This window comes from Orcinus orca, chromosome 2 (assembly GCF_937001465.1).
Source record: "Orcinus orca chromosome 2, mOrcOrc1.1, whole genome shotgun sequence".
NCBI lineage: Eukaryota > Metazoa > Chordata > Mammalia > Artiodactyla > Delphinidae > Orcinus > Orcinus orca.
In genome coordinates this window covers 17,639,160-17,656,902 of record NC_064560.1, presented here as the reverse complement: position 1 = coordinate 17,656,902, position 17,743 = coordinate 17,639,160, and the positions used below count along the sequence as shown (strand labels likewise).

Below are 17,743 nucleotides of genomic sequence, written 5' to 3'. Positions count from 1 at the left end.
TTTTTAAAACCATTTTATAGCACACAGAGTTTACAGAGACTTAGAGAGTGACTCAGCCAAGCTCCCATGGCCACTAAGTGGTTGAGGCAGCATTTGAACACGGGTCCCTCTGAATTTGGTTTCTTCAGTCTTGGTTAAGAAAACTGAGTTGAGAACTATTTTCCCTATTTATAAAAGATGTTAAATGTTTACTCCCATGGTAGTTCTTCTCCAGTACATTAATATTAAACATTAACTTAATTTTGTTTTCATTTTTTTTAATTGGAGTATAATTGCTTTACAACGTTGTGTTAGTTTCTGCTGTACGATGAAGTGAATCACCTATACGTATACATATATCCCCTCCCTCTTGGACCTCCCTTGCCCCGACCCCCATCCCACCCACCTAGGTCATCACAGAGCACCGAGCTAAGCTTTCTGTGCTTTATAGCAGGTTCCCACTAGCTATCTATCTAATATCAGTTATCTCACAAAGAACAGAATCGGCCAGGCTTTGCTTCTCAGAGCCCTTCTCTTCCAGGTCCAGACTTTAACCCTGGCACTGACAACATCTCCATGTAAATTCCACCCCTCCTTCAGCTCTAGACTATTTAATAGCATGATATTAAAGGAAGCTAAGGAAGACTGAATCCTTTTGGCTCCCAATAACTACATAATACTCCAACTAAATATTCTGCTAGACTTTTGATGAGAAGACGTTTCCTGTGAAATGAAGTTTGTTTCTCATGAAAACAACCAGTGCATTCATATATTCTTCCTCTCTTGACCCAAGAAATGGAATTTAAAGGAATCTGGGATTCTTAGGTTACTGAAGTAGAAAGAAAATCTGAAGTCATTTTTTTTCCTTCTAGTTAATTTTAAGTGACAGGATTGAAGTTTGCTTTGTTTCACCTCTTTTTTCCGGGAGGGGAGGTGTCAAAATGTCATATGTGAACATCTAGTTTGCATTAAAATGGTCATCCTCAAATATTATTGCTTTTCCCTTTTAACTGTTCCTGTATATCAGACAAGTATATTTCTGAAACATGGTCAGTAAAGGACCGATTGCTGGGTGCACAGTTCCTGCTCACTACCCAGCTGTCCTGAGAGGGGTACCTTGGAACCATCTCCTCCTGCCATCTTTGCTGTGATTCTTCTTTGCTTTGTCTGTTATCTGTAACCTGGTACAAAATGAAACTCACAAGAAATCAGCCTTAGGTGAGCCTATGCCATGAGGTGTGATGTATTAGTAAACGACCTTGTTAAAGACGTATTTAAAGACCTGGCAGCCCCTGGTGGTGTTGGCAAGGATTTTGAAGATTTAAGACAAAAGGGTCATCGTTAGTAATGTTAGATGAGAACTCAAAAATATTACAGTTCTCATCTTGAACAACTGAATAGAGTCATGCAAAGCCTCTATAATTTGGTTCAGCGTCCCACACTCAGGCCACCTGCAGGCAATCTTCACTTACGCGTCATCCTTATGGGCAGTTACTTTTCTTTGCTAAAACACTTCTTCTTTAATGAACGCTGTTATTTGCACCTTAGAGAATGGCTCATTAGCCCTGATTTGACTTGTGTCCGTGACAAAGACTGAATTTTTAAAAACTGATACATACACAGAAGAGAAAATGTAAATCTTATGTTCATGGCTGTGTGTTTCTAAAACATGCGATTCTGGTGATTTATAGCTAAAAGCAGCTCATTAATTAGCAAAGGTACTTACAATTGTTTTACACCATAGAGAATATTCAGGCTTTGAAAAACTGGAGCAATACGTTCTTTGCATGAGAATCCCAAGCATATTTTGTCCAGAGAGAGCTCATTACTTTTTTTCTTTTATAAAAAGTTAGACCACTGCCTCTTTTAACATCAAATTTCTATTTTCTGAAAGAAAGGACTTTAAAAAAAAATCAGATATTTGAACTTTTCTGATTTATATCATCCTAAAAGCTATGATCATACTGGTTATTTTATTGAAAGTTGGAATTCAGAAATTTGAAATGAAACCCTTTTGATAAATATCAATTGGAAATTCCCATAAGGTTTATTACCGTGTGTCTTTAATAGTGTGTGCTTTGGGGGATTTGTAAAAACGGGGGAAAAGCATCTTTTCTTGGTGAAAGAGAAGGTGGAGCATGCATTTAACCCTTTGGTGACTCTACGCCTTATTTATGTAACCAGCTTTGTCCTGAGAGTGAAACTCAATCCGTGGTGTCCCAGACTATGGTGACCTCTGACACTCCCTCCCTCTGAGGACCGGGGTGTTCTCCACACACTCAGGAAATGCTTTTACCAGGAACCCCACGGCTGGGCTTTCACTTTCTCTAGTCCTGACTGTTGACATTAAATTAGCTTGCAGAAGATCAGTCCCACCTCCCAGCAGTTGATGTAAGGGTTGCTTATTGAAAACACTCACTGCTGTGCTTATTTTTATTTATTTTATTATTGAACACTTTTCTTTTTACCCAAGAGATGCAAAACAAACAACCATCTGAATGAGAAATAATCAGAAGACTAAATCTTAATGAAGTATGAGTCCCTCTATAAGATAAAGGGGGAATATCGTTTAGGAGCGAATTGCTGATGTAAGCTTTATAAGTCTTGTTTCTCCAGTTAGACTGTAAACAAGGAGACCTTACCTGTCCCAACTCTCCCGCTACACAGACCAGCAAGCACACCTGCGGGCACTCACACACCGTGGCAGATGGTGGTTTCAAACTGGGCGCAGCGCAAGGGACAGCTGGATGCCTGTTGGTTGATGAAACTGTGTAGACTCCCGCGTCGGTCCTCTTGAATTACACGGAGGTAGCACAGGTTTTCTCTAATCTCAGGAGGACTTCCTCCAGAAACATGCAAATGGTACAGGCCTGGACCTTGACAGGTTCCCAATAGCAGAAGGAGGGGCGTAACCAGGGCTTTAGGGGCTCACTCAAGGCAAATGTCGCCTGTTTCCTGCTTACAGACAGTGCTGGATTTGCTGGAACTCTGTCACGACAGCCAATGCCACCTGTGAGCCTTAGTCTAGTTTCACACCCTGGTTACTAAAGATCTGCGATTAACAGCCAGGGGGCAATAGAGCTCTCGACCCGCCAGCACGCTGTTCTGCCCTCGTGGTCTCTGGGCCATCACGGAGGCGCGCGTCTCGGTCCTTTTCAGGCACAGCCACCTCTCACAGCTGCTCCTGGACCACGTCCTTCTCCTCTCTCCCACGAGCCTGAAGTAAGCGTCCCGTGAGATGCTGCATGGGATTGGCGATCAAGTTATGTCCCTGTGCGCAAGTTCTCTCCATCATCCTTTCCTCCCTCGCAGCCCACCTGCCACTGTGCGTGCGGCTGCCCCTCCTCCCGTGCTCAGCATCAGTCCTCAGCCGCAGCCCATTGGGGTTTGGTGACAGTAGCCCTCAGATGCCCAGCCCCGGGGGGTGGGGACTCCACCCAGGGCAAGTGCCTCCTCACAGTCCAGTAGCCAGAGCAGAAACAAGCCAGAGAATCCTTGGGACCTGCTGCCTTCACTGGACCCTAGATGAGGTTTCAAAAGCGGGGATCCCTGAGGAACAGTATCAGGAGGTGAGTCCTTGCATTTCTCCAAGATCTGGTCTCTGCTTCCTTCAGCACGTTACCTGGGCTTTGCCTTCTCTGTCCTGGTGCCCTGTTTCCCTCCCTTTCCCCTTTCTTCCTTAGCACCTGGCATCCTTCTCCAAAATCCAAGCTTTTGCGTCTGACAGCTCACCAGCGTCCTAAGTGATGACTGTTCATGGATTTACTTCTGAAAACGGATCAAGAGAATAGAGTTGGAAGAGTTTGTTTTTTTTATAAAAAAGTTTTTTAAAAAACACTACAGAAAGATTTGAATACTTTATTAACTTTTTTTCTGATACACTGAAAAGTTTTCCCTCGTGGTACCTGGCCTATGTAGCATTTCAAGAGAATTTAGGCCAACATAGGAATATTTTAAACTTGAGTTCAGATATCAATATAACAGACTAACTATAGTCAGATTAGGCAAGTTCAACGAGCAAGCGTTATAGTTCTCAGCCCCTGTTGATTCTCACCTGAAAGTTCCAATGACTTCAGCATCAGATGTCTCTCAGTTGAGAAATACAAAGATTTTTTTTCCATTGTTAAATATATAACACAGCTAATTGATTTCACTGGAGCCCTGAGGCTGCTGTTGATGAAATGTGCTTATGATGCAAAAGGTGTTTTTTTCAATTTTTTTGAAGATGGTTGTCCCCAGACTCAAATTATGCCTTGCATTTGCCAGTAATGATGCTGGTACAATCATTTTGCTTAATTATGGTTGACTGTCTAAAACTGCCATTCCCTTGAGTCATTGAAAGTTTTATTGGAGTTCTTTAATATGATTGTAAAAATTAATGGGCTTGTAGTTAGATAGAAGAGAAGCACATCCAAAGTTTGCCAAACAAACAGTTTTTCTACTTATAAAGTTACATTTCTGACTATATAGATGCCAGAAATATACATGGCATGAGCTGAAAAATCTTATGCTGGCTAAAGTCCACATCAAGAAAGATAATTTGAAAATCAATCCAGATCTGCCTGTAACTTTCATTGTTATCATCATTGAAATCAATACCATCAATAAATGTTGATATATCAAGTTTTACTTTCCATACCCTTCCACTTTCTACATGAGATCTAGGCTTAGTCAATACATTTACTATTCGGAAACCTCTAATCAAGGGATAGAACTCTAATTATGAATATGATAACTACAATCTAGCTGCCATTGATTTTTTTTTAATTTATTTATTTTATTTATTTTTGGCTGTATTGGGTCTTCGTTGCTGCATGCAGGCTTTCTCTAGTTGCAGCGAGTGGGGCTACTCTTCACTACGGTATGCGGGCTTCTCATTGCAGTGGTGTCTCTTGTTCCGGAGCACGGGCTCTAGGCGTGCGGGCTTCAGTAGTTGTGGCACGAGGGCTCAGTAGTTGTGGCTCGCAGACTCTAGAGCACAGGCTTGGTAGTTGTGGTGCACGGGCTTAGTTGCTCCGAGTCATGTGGGATCTTCCCGAACCAGGGCTCGAACCCATGTCCCCTGCATTGGCAGGCAGATTCTCAACCACTGCACCACCAGGGAAGCCCGCCATTGATTTTTAAGAATAACATGAGAGGCATCTTTGACTTATTCAGAACATTCTTTAAAATAGATCAGACATCTCCCCAAATTCTCTTGCATATAAACAAAACATATTCACATCATTCCTATTTCATAACTTGAGTATACTTTCTACAGTAGCAAAACCAGTCATTGCTAGATCAGCAGAACTCAGCTGTGTGGATTCCAGGCGGTGATTTCTCTGATGATATTTGGCAATGCTGGCTTCAGAAGCTTTGCAGATGATGAAGAAGGCTAGGAGTCGGGGAGTTTTACCAGCCTCAGAGGTGCCATTCATTTGATCTGAGGCTAGGAGAATTGCTCTGGAGGAGCTGTTGGCGATTAGTCCATTTTGCCTTCATTCTTCAGGTGCTTGGCTCATACATGGAAGCGTTTTGCTGTTCTATCTCTTGGTAGAGTCAGAAGGAAACAGAGCTCCCTTTCGCATTATAACCACCCCCAAAAGGACATTCAAAATTAGGTTGTCCTGTTGTCTTGACACAGGAGAAACTGGAGATGTGTCCCATGGGTTTGCAGATGACAACAGGGCCTGGGCAGTGGGGAAGGCAATGTTAGAAATCCCTGCCTTGGTTGTCATCAAGTGCAGACCTTGGTGGATTCCAGCTCTGGCCCCTCAGAATGATAGACATTCTGTTTCAGCCAGCTCAGGATGGCCACTGTCACTGAGAGGACTCACTATTTTCTTCTTTTCTGGATCTAAGCCATTTGTCTTTTATGTGTGTTATCATGATGAGAGAAATTGAATCATGTATTATGGCTTAAATATTGCCAGGAAAGTAACATATTAAACACATATTTCGACTATTTTCGTTTTTCGTCTTCTGTCATTAAATTGGAGATAAACTCGTAAATGATAAGTAATGGATTCTTTGATGTAATCGCATCAATGCATATAAGCAGTGCCGCCATATGCAAAGTATCATTTGAAATAAAAGGAAGAGAAGGTTTGTCTTGTTGAGTTTTCAGATACGTCGGGAAGGAGTTTGGTCTCCTGCCAAGGCCCTGGTTCTGGATCCACTGTGCGAGGTCACTTAGCTTCTCTGTTTTAGTCTTCATGATACAATGTGATGTTTGGACAAGAGGTGATGCTTTCTTCTTCCAAAGAGTGGATATCTCAATCTTTGTAAGCTCTTTCTCGCTTCTCATCTGTAACGTGGTCAAGGGATGTGTAATGAATATGCTTGAAAAGTCTTTCAATATTTTGGAAGCTTTCTGGCCTTTCTCACCAATAGCAGCGATGCTCTGGGGTGCGGGTCCCCATCCTTCAGCTTCACGTCCCTAGTTACCCTAGTTAATACCCGGCACACCCAGCATGAGTGAGCATTCAGGGAGTGTTTGCTAAATAGACCACACTTCTCCCCTTTGAATTTTTAGGCTGAAAGACCCTGGATCCTGACTGTGGGATACTTACACGAGTCTCTTGATGATTAAAAGTCATTTTTAAAATTAATTCCTTTTACTATAAAAACGGATTCATTTTATTTTAAATTTCTTTTTGATGTATGAAAAGGCATTTTATTTCTAAAATTATTTTGATGAATTTTATTTTTAAATTAACTTTTAATGTATTTTATTTTTAATTAGTTCGTTTTCTCTTTTAATTTTATTTTTATTTAATCTCTTGATGTGTAAAAAATTAATTTTCTTTTCTAAGAGTAGAGTTGACATTTTGGTGTATAGCTCTATGGATTTTAACACAGAGAACCACACAAGTCAATTTTACTCTACGTTGATTTAAAATTTTAAAAACAAAGTCTCCCCTTTTGAAAGCGTCACTGTCAGCACAATGAAGAGATGAACCAGCAGCTGGAATTTCTCTCTCCAGAATACGCCAGCCCTCTTAATACATGTGGCTTTTCGTTTCTTTCTAATTTTAAATTATATTTCTCTTTGGTTTTCTAATAATTTATTTAAATAAAGTTTTACTTATGCTGAGATAAGGGTCTTCCTTTGTTGTAAAATGTTGTTTTTAAATAATGAGAGGATACCTGTTTTCTTCCCGGAAGGTTCTCACAGTGGAAATAGAATGTGATGTATCAGCATTTCCTGAAAAGCGGCTCCTAACAATAGTATTAGTGGTAGCAGTCACTGAGTGCGCTGTGTGCGTCGTGACGTGACTTCATCCTCAAAGCTCTCTGCAAGTAGGTGAGCGTGTCCTTCTTTGACAGGTGGGAGATGAGAGACGTACAGCATAGTCATTTCTGGGGTCAGAGACCAGACTGGAACCCAGTTCTCCCTCTGTCTCCAAACTCACACCTTTCCTATTCCAGGCTGTCTCCCGTGAGCAGATACAGGGCTTAGAGATAACTTGGCAGGTGTGTGTGTCTGTTGCACACACAGACACTCACACATCTATTGGAGGGAGAGAAGGGGAGGTTTGCCAAGAAGCTGCCAAAGAGTTTGTACAACGTCTGCCCTGTTCAGGAAAGAGCAGAGACTGATGCAGGGACAGCCACACTCGTCCTGACACCTGCGTTGACCTCGCAGCCAGCTGAAAGCCATCTGCTGTTGTGGTCCTGCTGTCTGTCTGGGGCCGTGGTTCCATGAGGCAGCAGCAGCCTCGGGGTAGACAGAGGCAGTAGCCTACCAACTAATGCTTTGTCCCTTCCTTCCTATTGTCCCTGCTCGGGGTCTACTGATACTCAGCCCCCTAACTAGCCCGTTCTTTATTGCACGTCTAGCTGAGCAGTTGGCCTAGCCCCGATGAGCTGTCGATACCTTATTGGAATTCAGTAGGTAGCAAGCTGTGTGATGGAGGAGCAGAGGGCAGCTAACAACTTCCTTTTTCTGAGACAGGCTGAGGCTCCTCCACTAGAGATGAGCAAATAGCAGATAGGTCCCATGTACTGACACAAATTCCTTTCCTGATGTGTTTCTTCTCTCCAGCGAGGTTTTAACTCCCTACGTTTTGGGCAGAAGTTCCACAGGGCAGCAGCCATGGTTTTATTGTTTGTTTTTTGTTTTTAAGTTTATTTTATTGAAGTACAGTTGATTTACAATGAGGTGTTAATTTATACTGTACAGCAAAGTGATTCGTTATACATATATATACATTCTTTTTCATATTCTTTTCTATTATGGTTTATCACAGGATATTGAATATAGTTCCCTGTGCTATACAATAGAAACTCGTTGTTTATCCATTCTGTATATAATAGTTGGCATCTGCTAATCCCAAACTCCCAATCCATCCCTCCCCCACCCCCTCCTCCTTGGCAACCCCAAGTCTGTTCTCTATGTCTGTGAGTCTGTTTCTGTTTCATAAATAAGTTCATTTGTGTTATAATTTAGATTCCACATATAAGCAACATCATATGGTATTTGTCTTTCTCTTTCTGACTTACTTCACTTAGTGTGATAATCTCTGGGTCCATCCATGTTCAGTAGCCATGTTCTTTTTTTTTTAATTTTTTAAAATTTTTATTGGAGTATAGTCACTTTACAATGTTGTGTTACTTTCTACTGTATAGCAAAATGGGAACGAAATCCAAAACAGGGGAGATATATGTATATGTATATCAGCCGTGTTCTTTTAACTTCCACTCCCACTCAGCGAAAAGATCTCCCATCTCTCAATAAGTTAACTGTCTGCAGGAAATCTGTGGTTTGCTTTTCCTGTTGTTAAGAGGTTGGGAAGTCAACACTCTTAGGGGCTCACTCTTCCTGACCATTAGACCAGTGACTCAGCCCGTCTAAGCTGTACTCCACGAAAGAAGAATCGTGATTCTCCCTGTCTCCTGGGTTGATTTGGGGATTAAGTGAGACAATGTATAAACTGCTCAACATAGACATAAGTTTTTACTGTCATCACTATGTGTAACAAAGGTCCACACAATCATAGCCTCAAAGATAGTTCATTTATAAAATTCCACTTTTTTTGAGCAGGTTTTTACTTACCAATCCCGTTTCATGGCTGTCTTGACTTCCTCACCTCAGTGAAATTCAGGATATACACATAATGTTCAGGAATCACTAGACCATTTTTCATGGATTTAATATTCCGACTTTTGATGGGGTCTGCCGTCACTACTCACATTTGAAGGGTGGTCTTTGTTGTTAAAGAACGTAGGAGAATACCTGGGTGAACTAGGTTGTAACTAAGAGCTCACACCTTCTTTTGACCCAGCTACTGATTCTCCTGTTATGTAATCAGGAGAATTGGCTCACAAGAGAAAGTCTGCATCCTCTGTTCTCAGAAGTACGAGAGGGGTGCTTTATTCTCATGTTGTTATTTGGGCTTCCTGAACACGACAGGCAGCCTTTGCTGACAGGTAACTGGAGTTGGGGGTGTTCTCAATGGCTGTGGAGCAGAGCAGACTGCTTGGTCACCAGCTTGAAGCTGTGGCTGTGGCCTCATTAACTCTGAGCTCTGCCTGCGCTAACTAGCCATGGGGCATGGATGTCAGCTTAGAGCATTCGCAGTTACCTAGTAGTCCTCACACCTGTGCACCTGTGCTTCTGGGAAGGCCCTCCTTCCGGGCTATGTGTGGCATGTCCGTGGCTCCGTGGAGCCGGCCTCCGTGTCTGTGGCTTCTTCGGGCTGGGGCTGGTCCTCTCTTTAAACAGCCCCACCTGGGGAGCAGGGCATCACTCACGTTTGTCTGAGCCCAAAGCTCTCAAATCCTGCCCAAGTACTTTCAAGGTCTGGGGTTCAGCCTGGCAATTTGGCTTTCCCTTTGTGTTTGCCTATTTTATGACACCTTTTGAAGGAATTAACTGCTTGTGACAAGCTGTAAAGGGATATCAGGGTGCATCTGTGGTTCAGTTGACTGTCCTTCCCATTTTGCTGTACAGTGGTTCAGTAGAAAATTTTCCACCATCTGGAATAATTTTTTAATAATAAAAGGTATAGTGTTCATTATAAAATTCAAAAATGCAGAAAAGCATAAAGAAAAAAAATAAAGATGATCCCATATCCTATCAATATCCTTCTAGGGCCATCCTTCCAGATATTTTCCTTATGTGTGTATACACATGCCAACCAGTGATTTCAAATGGGCATTCTTCTAGATTTTAAGTTAATTTTAGTTAAAATTGGTATTCAGGTGGAATTTATTGAAATATGATAAATCTTCATTAAGTCACCCATTGAATGTTGACGACAGGCATTCCTTGGAGGTAGTACGGGCTGGGTTTCGGACCACTGCGATACAGCAAATATCACAATAAAGCAACTCACAAGAATTTTTTGGTTTTCCAGTGCACATAAAAGTTATGCTTACACTATACTGCAGTCTATTAAGTGTGCAGAAGCATTATGTCTAAAAACCAGTGTACATACCTCAAAAATATCAATACTTTGTTGCTAAAAATTGCTAACCATCATCTGAGCCTTCAGCAGTAATAGTAGTAACACCAAAGATCACTGATCACAGATCATCAAACAAATACAATAATAATGAAAAAGTTTGAAAGAGTGTGAAAATTACCAAAATGTGACACAGAGACACAAAGTGAGCAAACGCTGTTGGAAAGATGGTGCCAACAGACTTGCTCCAAGCAGGGTTGCCACAAACCTTCAATCTGTAAACACGCAAAGTGCAATAAAATGAGGTCTGTCTGTATAAGGAAAAAAGACCCAAACATTAAAATCATAATTGCCGGGATTATGAATGATTTCTATTTTCTTCTTTTTATATAGCTGTATTATCTGAATTTATTATGGTTCTTTGATAATCAAAAAATAATTTTTAATGTAAGTTGGCCAGAAAATATGCACATGCTTGGCTTATAGAATTTGTTTTTCACAATTTTAATTACTGCACCATCTTCTAAAAATTTGCTGCTATCATTATTGTTAAGAGCTGTATTGTGAATGTCAGAGTCCAAGAGAATTTCTCATTCTTTCATGAAATAATCACAGATTTACATTCTTCTGCAGTAACAGCTAAGGTTTGCATGGTAAACAATAGTGGAGAATTCAAGCAAGTAACTAGTTAGGTTATGTTTAAAAAATCTTTGATGTGTTAACTTAGAATCCTGGATTTGTTAGTTCACTCCTCATGCACCTGGTCTAAGTAGGAGAGCAGAGCTGAGCAATTTTTATGTCCCAAAGGAATTAAACACAAACTAATGATGTTTACATTGTTGAAGGGATCCATGCCAGGAACTTGGAGGTTGGTGGTGGGGTGTTTCTTTTGTTTGTTTTTTTGTTTTAAGTTTGGTAGAGGCAGGCAGGTGGTCTGCATTTTTTCTTAGAGGAAAACAATACGTTGTCCTAAGAGTTGTCTGAACACAGTGCTGATGGAACAAAAAACAGGAGGTTGAAGGTTTCATTCCAGTTCTGGTCCAATCAGTCCCTCAGACTGAGTAATTAAAACATGAAGACCATCTGTGAATACTCAGAGGCCAACTGAATCTTAAAAACAAATGTTTTCCTAAGAATATGTATGTAGTGTTTGGTCACTGCAAGAAATTGTTCAAGATTGTGTGCTAGATGTCTGTGCATGTGTGTATGTGTGTGTGTGTGTGTGTGTGTGCAAGTGTGCACACACTTTTTTTTTTTTTTTTGCGGTACGTGGGCCCCTCACTGTTGTAGCCTCTCCCGTTGCGGAGCACAGGCTCCGGACACGTAGGCTTAGCGGCCATGGCTCACAGGCCCAGCCGCTCCACGGCATGTGGGATCTTCCCGGACCAGGGCACGAACCCGTGTCCCCTGCATCGGCAGGCGGACTCTCAACCACTGCGCCACCAGGGAAGCACCACACACTCTTTAAATTTGGAAAAGAGCACATTATTTCAAGACACTGAAACAATTTTCAAATTCATTGAACTTAGTTTGGAGCTATTTCCCCATCTAGTGAGTACAGGTGGGAAAGGACAAGGTGATGAAGTATGATGTCTACCTGCTTCCAGGCACAACCAGCCGTTTCCTGACGGGGACTCCCAAAGCTCAGGCTGCCAAGTTACATCAAGAACAGAAGTAGACAAGGGGGGGCACCTCACAGGATTTTCCCGAGATACTGGTTTTAGCTCTGGTCTCCCTCTTAACATCATTAGTAATCAGAACAGAAAGAGTACAAAGTATTTGTAACTTAAAAGGTAATACAGGTCAAAAATAAGTAACATGAAATGCTAGCATCATGAAAATCTATATGACAGAATGAGTTCCAAGCTTCCCCTGTTTATTTCACGCATTGTTCAATTTAAGACAGGAGGTAGGATCATCCCTGTATTGTATCAAAAATGGTCATAAACACAAGAACCAGTCCACGATATAAGGAGATTCAAAGATCTTAAGAATAACAGTGATAGAAAAGTGACTCTCACCCTAGGGTGCTCTTTAGTTAGATTTGATCGGGGATAGATGGGTGTGATTGCACCCGTGTCCTCTGTCTAAGGCCGTGTGTCACAGAGCTGAGTTATCCTGTGTAACTCTGCCGAGCACCGACACCGAACTCTGCCTGGATCACTTGTTTCTAGAAAGTGTAGACAAGGGGCTCCCAGGCCAGCTACAAGACTGATGATGAGAACAAATCAGATGACATAAGAGTGAATAATTGGGCTGAGAGGGGTGAGGTAAGTTTAATGTAAATCAGTTCTGTTACAGCTAATAGTTCTCGAAAGCGTGGTCCACGTACCAGCACCGTGTAAGTGCTTTACACGGATTCAGGTGGCTTTTTCTACATTTCGCTTTCACGACAACTCTGTGAGTTACTACTGTGATCCCCATGGCCTAGATCGGGAAACTAAGGCTGAGAGAGATGGTGGATGAGCTGGCCCAAGTTTTCGTGGCTCGCGAGTGGCCAGCTTTTCTGTTTGTGAGGATGTGAGGATGTGTGTGTGTATACGCAGAGCCTGTCCTATTTTGTTTGCTGACATCACACACCTCTTCCTGAGATTCTCTTTGGGATATTTGTGCCCATCTGCAGGACTCTAAATACATTTTTAAGCATTGCTGCTTCTGGCATCTTCTGTCCCTTCTCTTTTGCGTGTAACTTATGATGCCTTATATTCTTAGTAATATAAATAGATCTTGTCTCCCAAACTGGAACTGGTTTCTTGAGGATGGTGAATGTGTCTCCTGCCCCAGTACATAAACACTCCATAAATGTGTGTTTATGATGCGTAAACTTATGATTTGTCTCTTTTAAAGAAATTTTCTCTGACAGGCACCAAGCGTGTTGTTGTGTATCATCAGTTAATACTCATTTTAGTACCTTGAGGTGTGTGTGTGTGTGTGTGTGTGTGTGTGTGTGTATTCATAGCAAGCTTTCTGTGAATGTACATATGGTACATTTTATTCACGGAATACCTGTTCTAAGGGCCAGACACTGCTAGAACAGCACAGAAAAGAGCAGACGCCTTGCTCAGTGTGGTGAAGAAAGTCCACCGTCAGCACTGAGGATCTTATCATTTGTCTAAATCTGAAAATGACACATAAAAAGTCAATTTTATTTTGAGGTTGGAATTAGATAAGATGAAAATTGAAGGAGGAAGCCACAAACATTGGGTTAATTTTATTCAATTCGTTTTCAGCTTATTCTATTTAATTGATTATCAATATGCGTTTCCGTAAGAGACATTGGCATATTTATTTGTAAAATAAAACGTCTTGGATTCTCCCATTTACTAAACATGGAGAAATCGCTTTGGCGCCTCTTGAGGTATTTGAACAGACAATTCAGGAAGTTATGAAATCAGGACTGGGGATTTGGACTGCTGGACCAAAAATAGCAAATCTGTTTTATAAATAAGCATAAGTTGACATTTTAACTTAATAGATAAGTTCATCAAATTTTACTTTCTCAGATGTATGTAATCGCACCTGCTATAAAATTTAAGTTTACAAAGTTTTCTTAAGCACTTACATAAAAATGGTGTTTCTTTTTTCCTCTGCTACAATTGCACTGGTACCCTTCAGGGGCTATGGTGATACCTTAGACCTTTAATCCACAATCCGTCTCCCATCATCCACCTAAGAGCGCCTTGAGAAGGGAGGGAGAAAACCTTTTTTTTTTTTTTTAAAGAAAAACAACAACTTAGCTTTGGCATGTTGCAGGGTATTCACAGTGATTTCTTGAATTATTTTAGGAAACTCAGTTCTTGCTGATTTCCAGAGACCACAGCTGACATAAATTCCCTAATTTGTTTACTTTAGAGAGATCATCTTAAGTGCAGCATCTGTTTTTGCTTTCTCTGTGAGATCTTGGTTTTCCATCAGGAGGACTGAGGCACAGGGGAGTCATGTGACCAGCGGAGCCCACACAGGAAGCGGCTGGAGCCTGCTGTGGCGGGAGCCGCCTCCAGCCGTGGGCCCCCGGCCTCCCTTACTAGCTCTACAGAGGCAACTTCCACCCTAGCTTTTTGATTGTCTTTCAAGGATAAACTCCATCTGCCAGTTCCCGTTATTTTACAACTAGAAGATTGTCAAAACTCTCATTCTGCTTAGGTACGTCTTCTTTCGGACAGCTTTCTTTCCTGAAGCTCAGAGCAGTAACCTAGAATTACTTTCAATATGTAGAGGGGAGAGCCTTCTGGAAGCGCAGTGGTTATATGAAGCGTGGGTCGGGGCGGCTCCCTGCCATGTTCCAATGAAATTAGAGAGAGAAAATTTTAATGTGGAAGGCACTTATATTTTTAAGTGTGTGCTACCATTTTGCTCCCTCTGCAGCCCTGCAGACGTGGCTGCCTCAGGAAGTCTCTTCCCAGAGCCCTGGCAGACCCCATGCTCAAGGTCACAGGGAGAGGAGCACCCCATATTCTGTGATGTTAGTGGAAATACAAAGCATTGAAAACCAGGGAGGTATCAACAGCTTCCACCTCTACAAAATAACCAACTGGAATTTTCTCACATAAAGAGTGGCCCGAACTGTACCTCCAGCTTCTTGTAAGGATGGTGGAGTTACTGTGAATATAAATTTAAGCTCAAGAGGAGAGATGTGGAGAAAAATCCAATTAACTGGAGTGAAAGTCCTGCAGAATAAACTACCCATCGCTAAAAGAAATAGTTTTAAAATTGGATGACTCTTTAGAGGAGAATTGATAAACTGTGTCCTTATTGTATGAGAAGATGCACTTTGCAAATAATATTTTTCAGGAGACATTATCCGCTCGAGGATGTTTCATGTTCATATTAAGAAGGCGATTAGAAGTTTGGAGGCTTTTTCATCGTTCTGATTAACTTGCAGGAGAAACTCTTCCTATGCAGCATTCATTAAATGGATCTCTTTGTGTGTCCAAATATTAAAAGTAGTCTTGAAAGTACTATAGGTAAGCAAGGGAAAAATGCACTGTTTGTTTCCTCATAGAGTTGACATTTTTATTTAGGGAAAAAGGCCCATGAACTTACCATCTCTCCCTTTCTAGGTTTTTCAACATTTCTTGCAAATTGTATGTAAATGAATGCAAATAAGCAATCCTCACTAGCAAGCTGCTTAGAAGTGTAAAATGCATAAAATTAAGATGCTGAGAGAAACGTGCATCTAATTAAGGTAGCATGTAAAGAAATGTTTAAATTCAAATTAGATACTTCAGTGGGAAGAATTACTTGTTTAATTCAAAAGATGTTTTGTATAATTAAGGGAAGGCTTCTTCTTAGCAGTGTTCCCATTTCCTTCAAAAATCAGTTTTAGGAGCTGTCACTGGCTCAGCCAAACCTCAAAACTGAGTTTAACCGAAGAGTGAGAATGCTATCAGAGTGCATTCTGGTTGTAATGCCTTTACCCCTAACAGAGAGGGAGGGTGGCAGTGTGGAGATCACTGTTTCTACCCAGTCACATGAAGCTCCCATGATGCTTTCAAAGCCTTGAAACGCAGACCACAGCCAGCCAGCTATCCCTAGATCCTAAGGTTTTTTACACAATCCAGGAAGGATGCCAGCCTAAGCCATCAACAGGCATCTTCCAGCCTCACCAGGGACAGAAGAAGAGGAGAGGAATTTGATCTCCAGTTGGTAGCCCTTAAATAAATGGAAGACATTTTTGCAAAGCATGAAGCAATAAGGAAATTATTGAGAAATGTGAGATCTGTGTTGAGAAGATATGAACTATCTTCTAAGATTAGTGCTGTTTCTGCCTCAGATACATCCACCCAAAGGGCAGACAGGAAAGTCATTGATGCTTGAGTTTGAAGCGTTCCACTGTTCCACTTCCCATGGTGAAGTTCTAGCTTCCTACCGGCTTGTGTGTTCAGACCAAGTCCTCTGATTTCAGAGGAGCCCATGTGTTAGCCCAGAGTATATATTTCCTGGCTTCAGAGATAAAAATAGTTCCTTGTTATGAAACAGTTTGGATCACATGTCATGTACAAAAATCTCTCTTGGACTTGGGTTCCCTCACCTGGAATCCTCCGTGTCTGACACAGGGAATTAGCAGGTGATGCTGCTACTGTCATTCTTCATTTGGGGGTTTGGCTCTGTTCCCTCTTTTCAGCAGGGGCAGAAATCCTTCTGACTCCATGCCAGCCTCTTTGATCCTTCCCTCCCCCTTCTGCCCCAGACCCGTCCTCACGCCACCCACACCCACAGTACTGAGGCACATACTACACTGAGCCTTTGGGATTGTGAGTTGGAAAACATCTGGTCGGTAATGTCCATCTTCCATCCAACAAGTCAATTTAGGTTTAATCAGAAGGGTCATGGTTGTTGCTGTTCCCTCCTAGGACCAGGGGATATTTGTCATATGGAGCTTGGAGTATGCCTTCCTGTGTGTTAGCCCTTGTCCTTCTTTCACTCTGATTCCTTAGTACTTTCAGTGACTGCCTCTCCATCAATTGGTTGGTTCAGTGATTGGTACAGTCAAGCCCAGAGTCCATCTAGCTGCCCACCTTTCCTGCAGGTCCCACATTCAACACAGTCAACATACCCCGATTCAACTCGGTAACTTTCCTCCAATCTGACCCCTTCCCTACCCAGTCTCTCCTGGCTACTGATGCCTCCGTCTCCTCTCCTCTCCCTCTGAATTGTCCATGCCATTACTTGGGCTGCTTTATTTCTCACCTAAACTTTTTTTTTTGGAGTGCAGTTGCTTTACAATGTTGTGTTAGTTTCCACAGGTGTACAGCAAAGCAAACCAGTTATATATATATGTATGTATACACATATATATGCATACACATATATGTATGTATCTATTCTTCTTCAGGTTCTTTTCAATTATAGGTTATTACTAGATATTGAGCAGAGTTCCTTGTGCTATACAGTAGGTCCTTGTTAATTATCTATTTTACATATAGTAGTGGGTATCTGTTAATCCCAAACTCCTAATTTATCCCTCCCTCCACCACCTTTCCCCTTTGGCAACCTGTTTGGCAACCTGTTTGGCAAGTCTGTTCTCTATGTCTGTGAGTCTGTTTCTGTTTTGTAGATAAGTTCATTTGTGTCATATTTGAGATTCTACATATAAGTGATATCATATGGGGTTTTTCTTTCTCTGTCTGTCTGATTTACTTCACTTAGTATGAAAATCTCTAGGTCCATCCATGTTGCTGCAAATGGCATTATTTCATTCTTTTTCGTGCTCTCTTCTGTTGCATCCCAGGCCTCTGGTCACATGCTCATTGCACGGTGCTCTAAGCTGCCACCTCCTGGTCTGTCTCCCCATTAGGCTGTGAGCTCCTGGGGGCAGGAATAGTGTCGAGTGAGATGGTGCCCAAGGAGAAGACTGGAACAGTGGTTCTCAC

General features: G+C 41.7%; 1 protein-coding gene across 22 annotated transcripts in view; it reads left to right on the top strand.

Annotated features, from left to right (window-relative positions):
* The window catches only part of PARD3 (par-3 family cell polarity regulator), a 677,665-nt gene that overhangs the window by 534,475 nt on the left and 125,447 nt on the right, over window positions 1-17,743 (top strand). The window contains exon 23 of one of the 22 annotated variants that reach the window (XM_033439331.2): window positions 14,736-14,871. The exons of the other annotated variants lie outside the window; for them this stretch is intronic. Within the exon in view, the coding sequence (XP_033295222.1) occupies window positions 14,736-14,856 (121 nt within the window). The 3' untranslated portion in view covers window positions 14,857-14,871. Of the gene's footprint in view, window positions 1-14,735; window positions 14,872-17,743 lie in introns of those variants that run through there. 22 annotated transcript variants of the gene reach the window in all.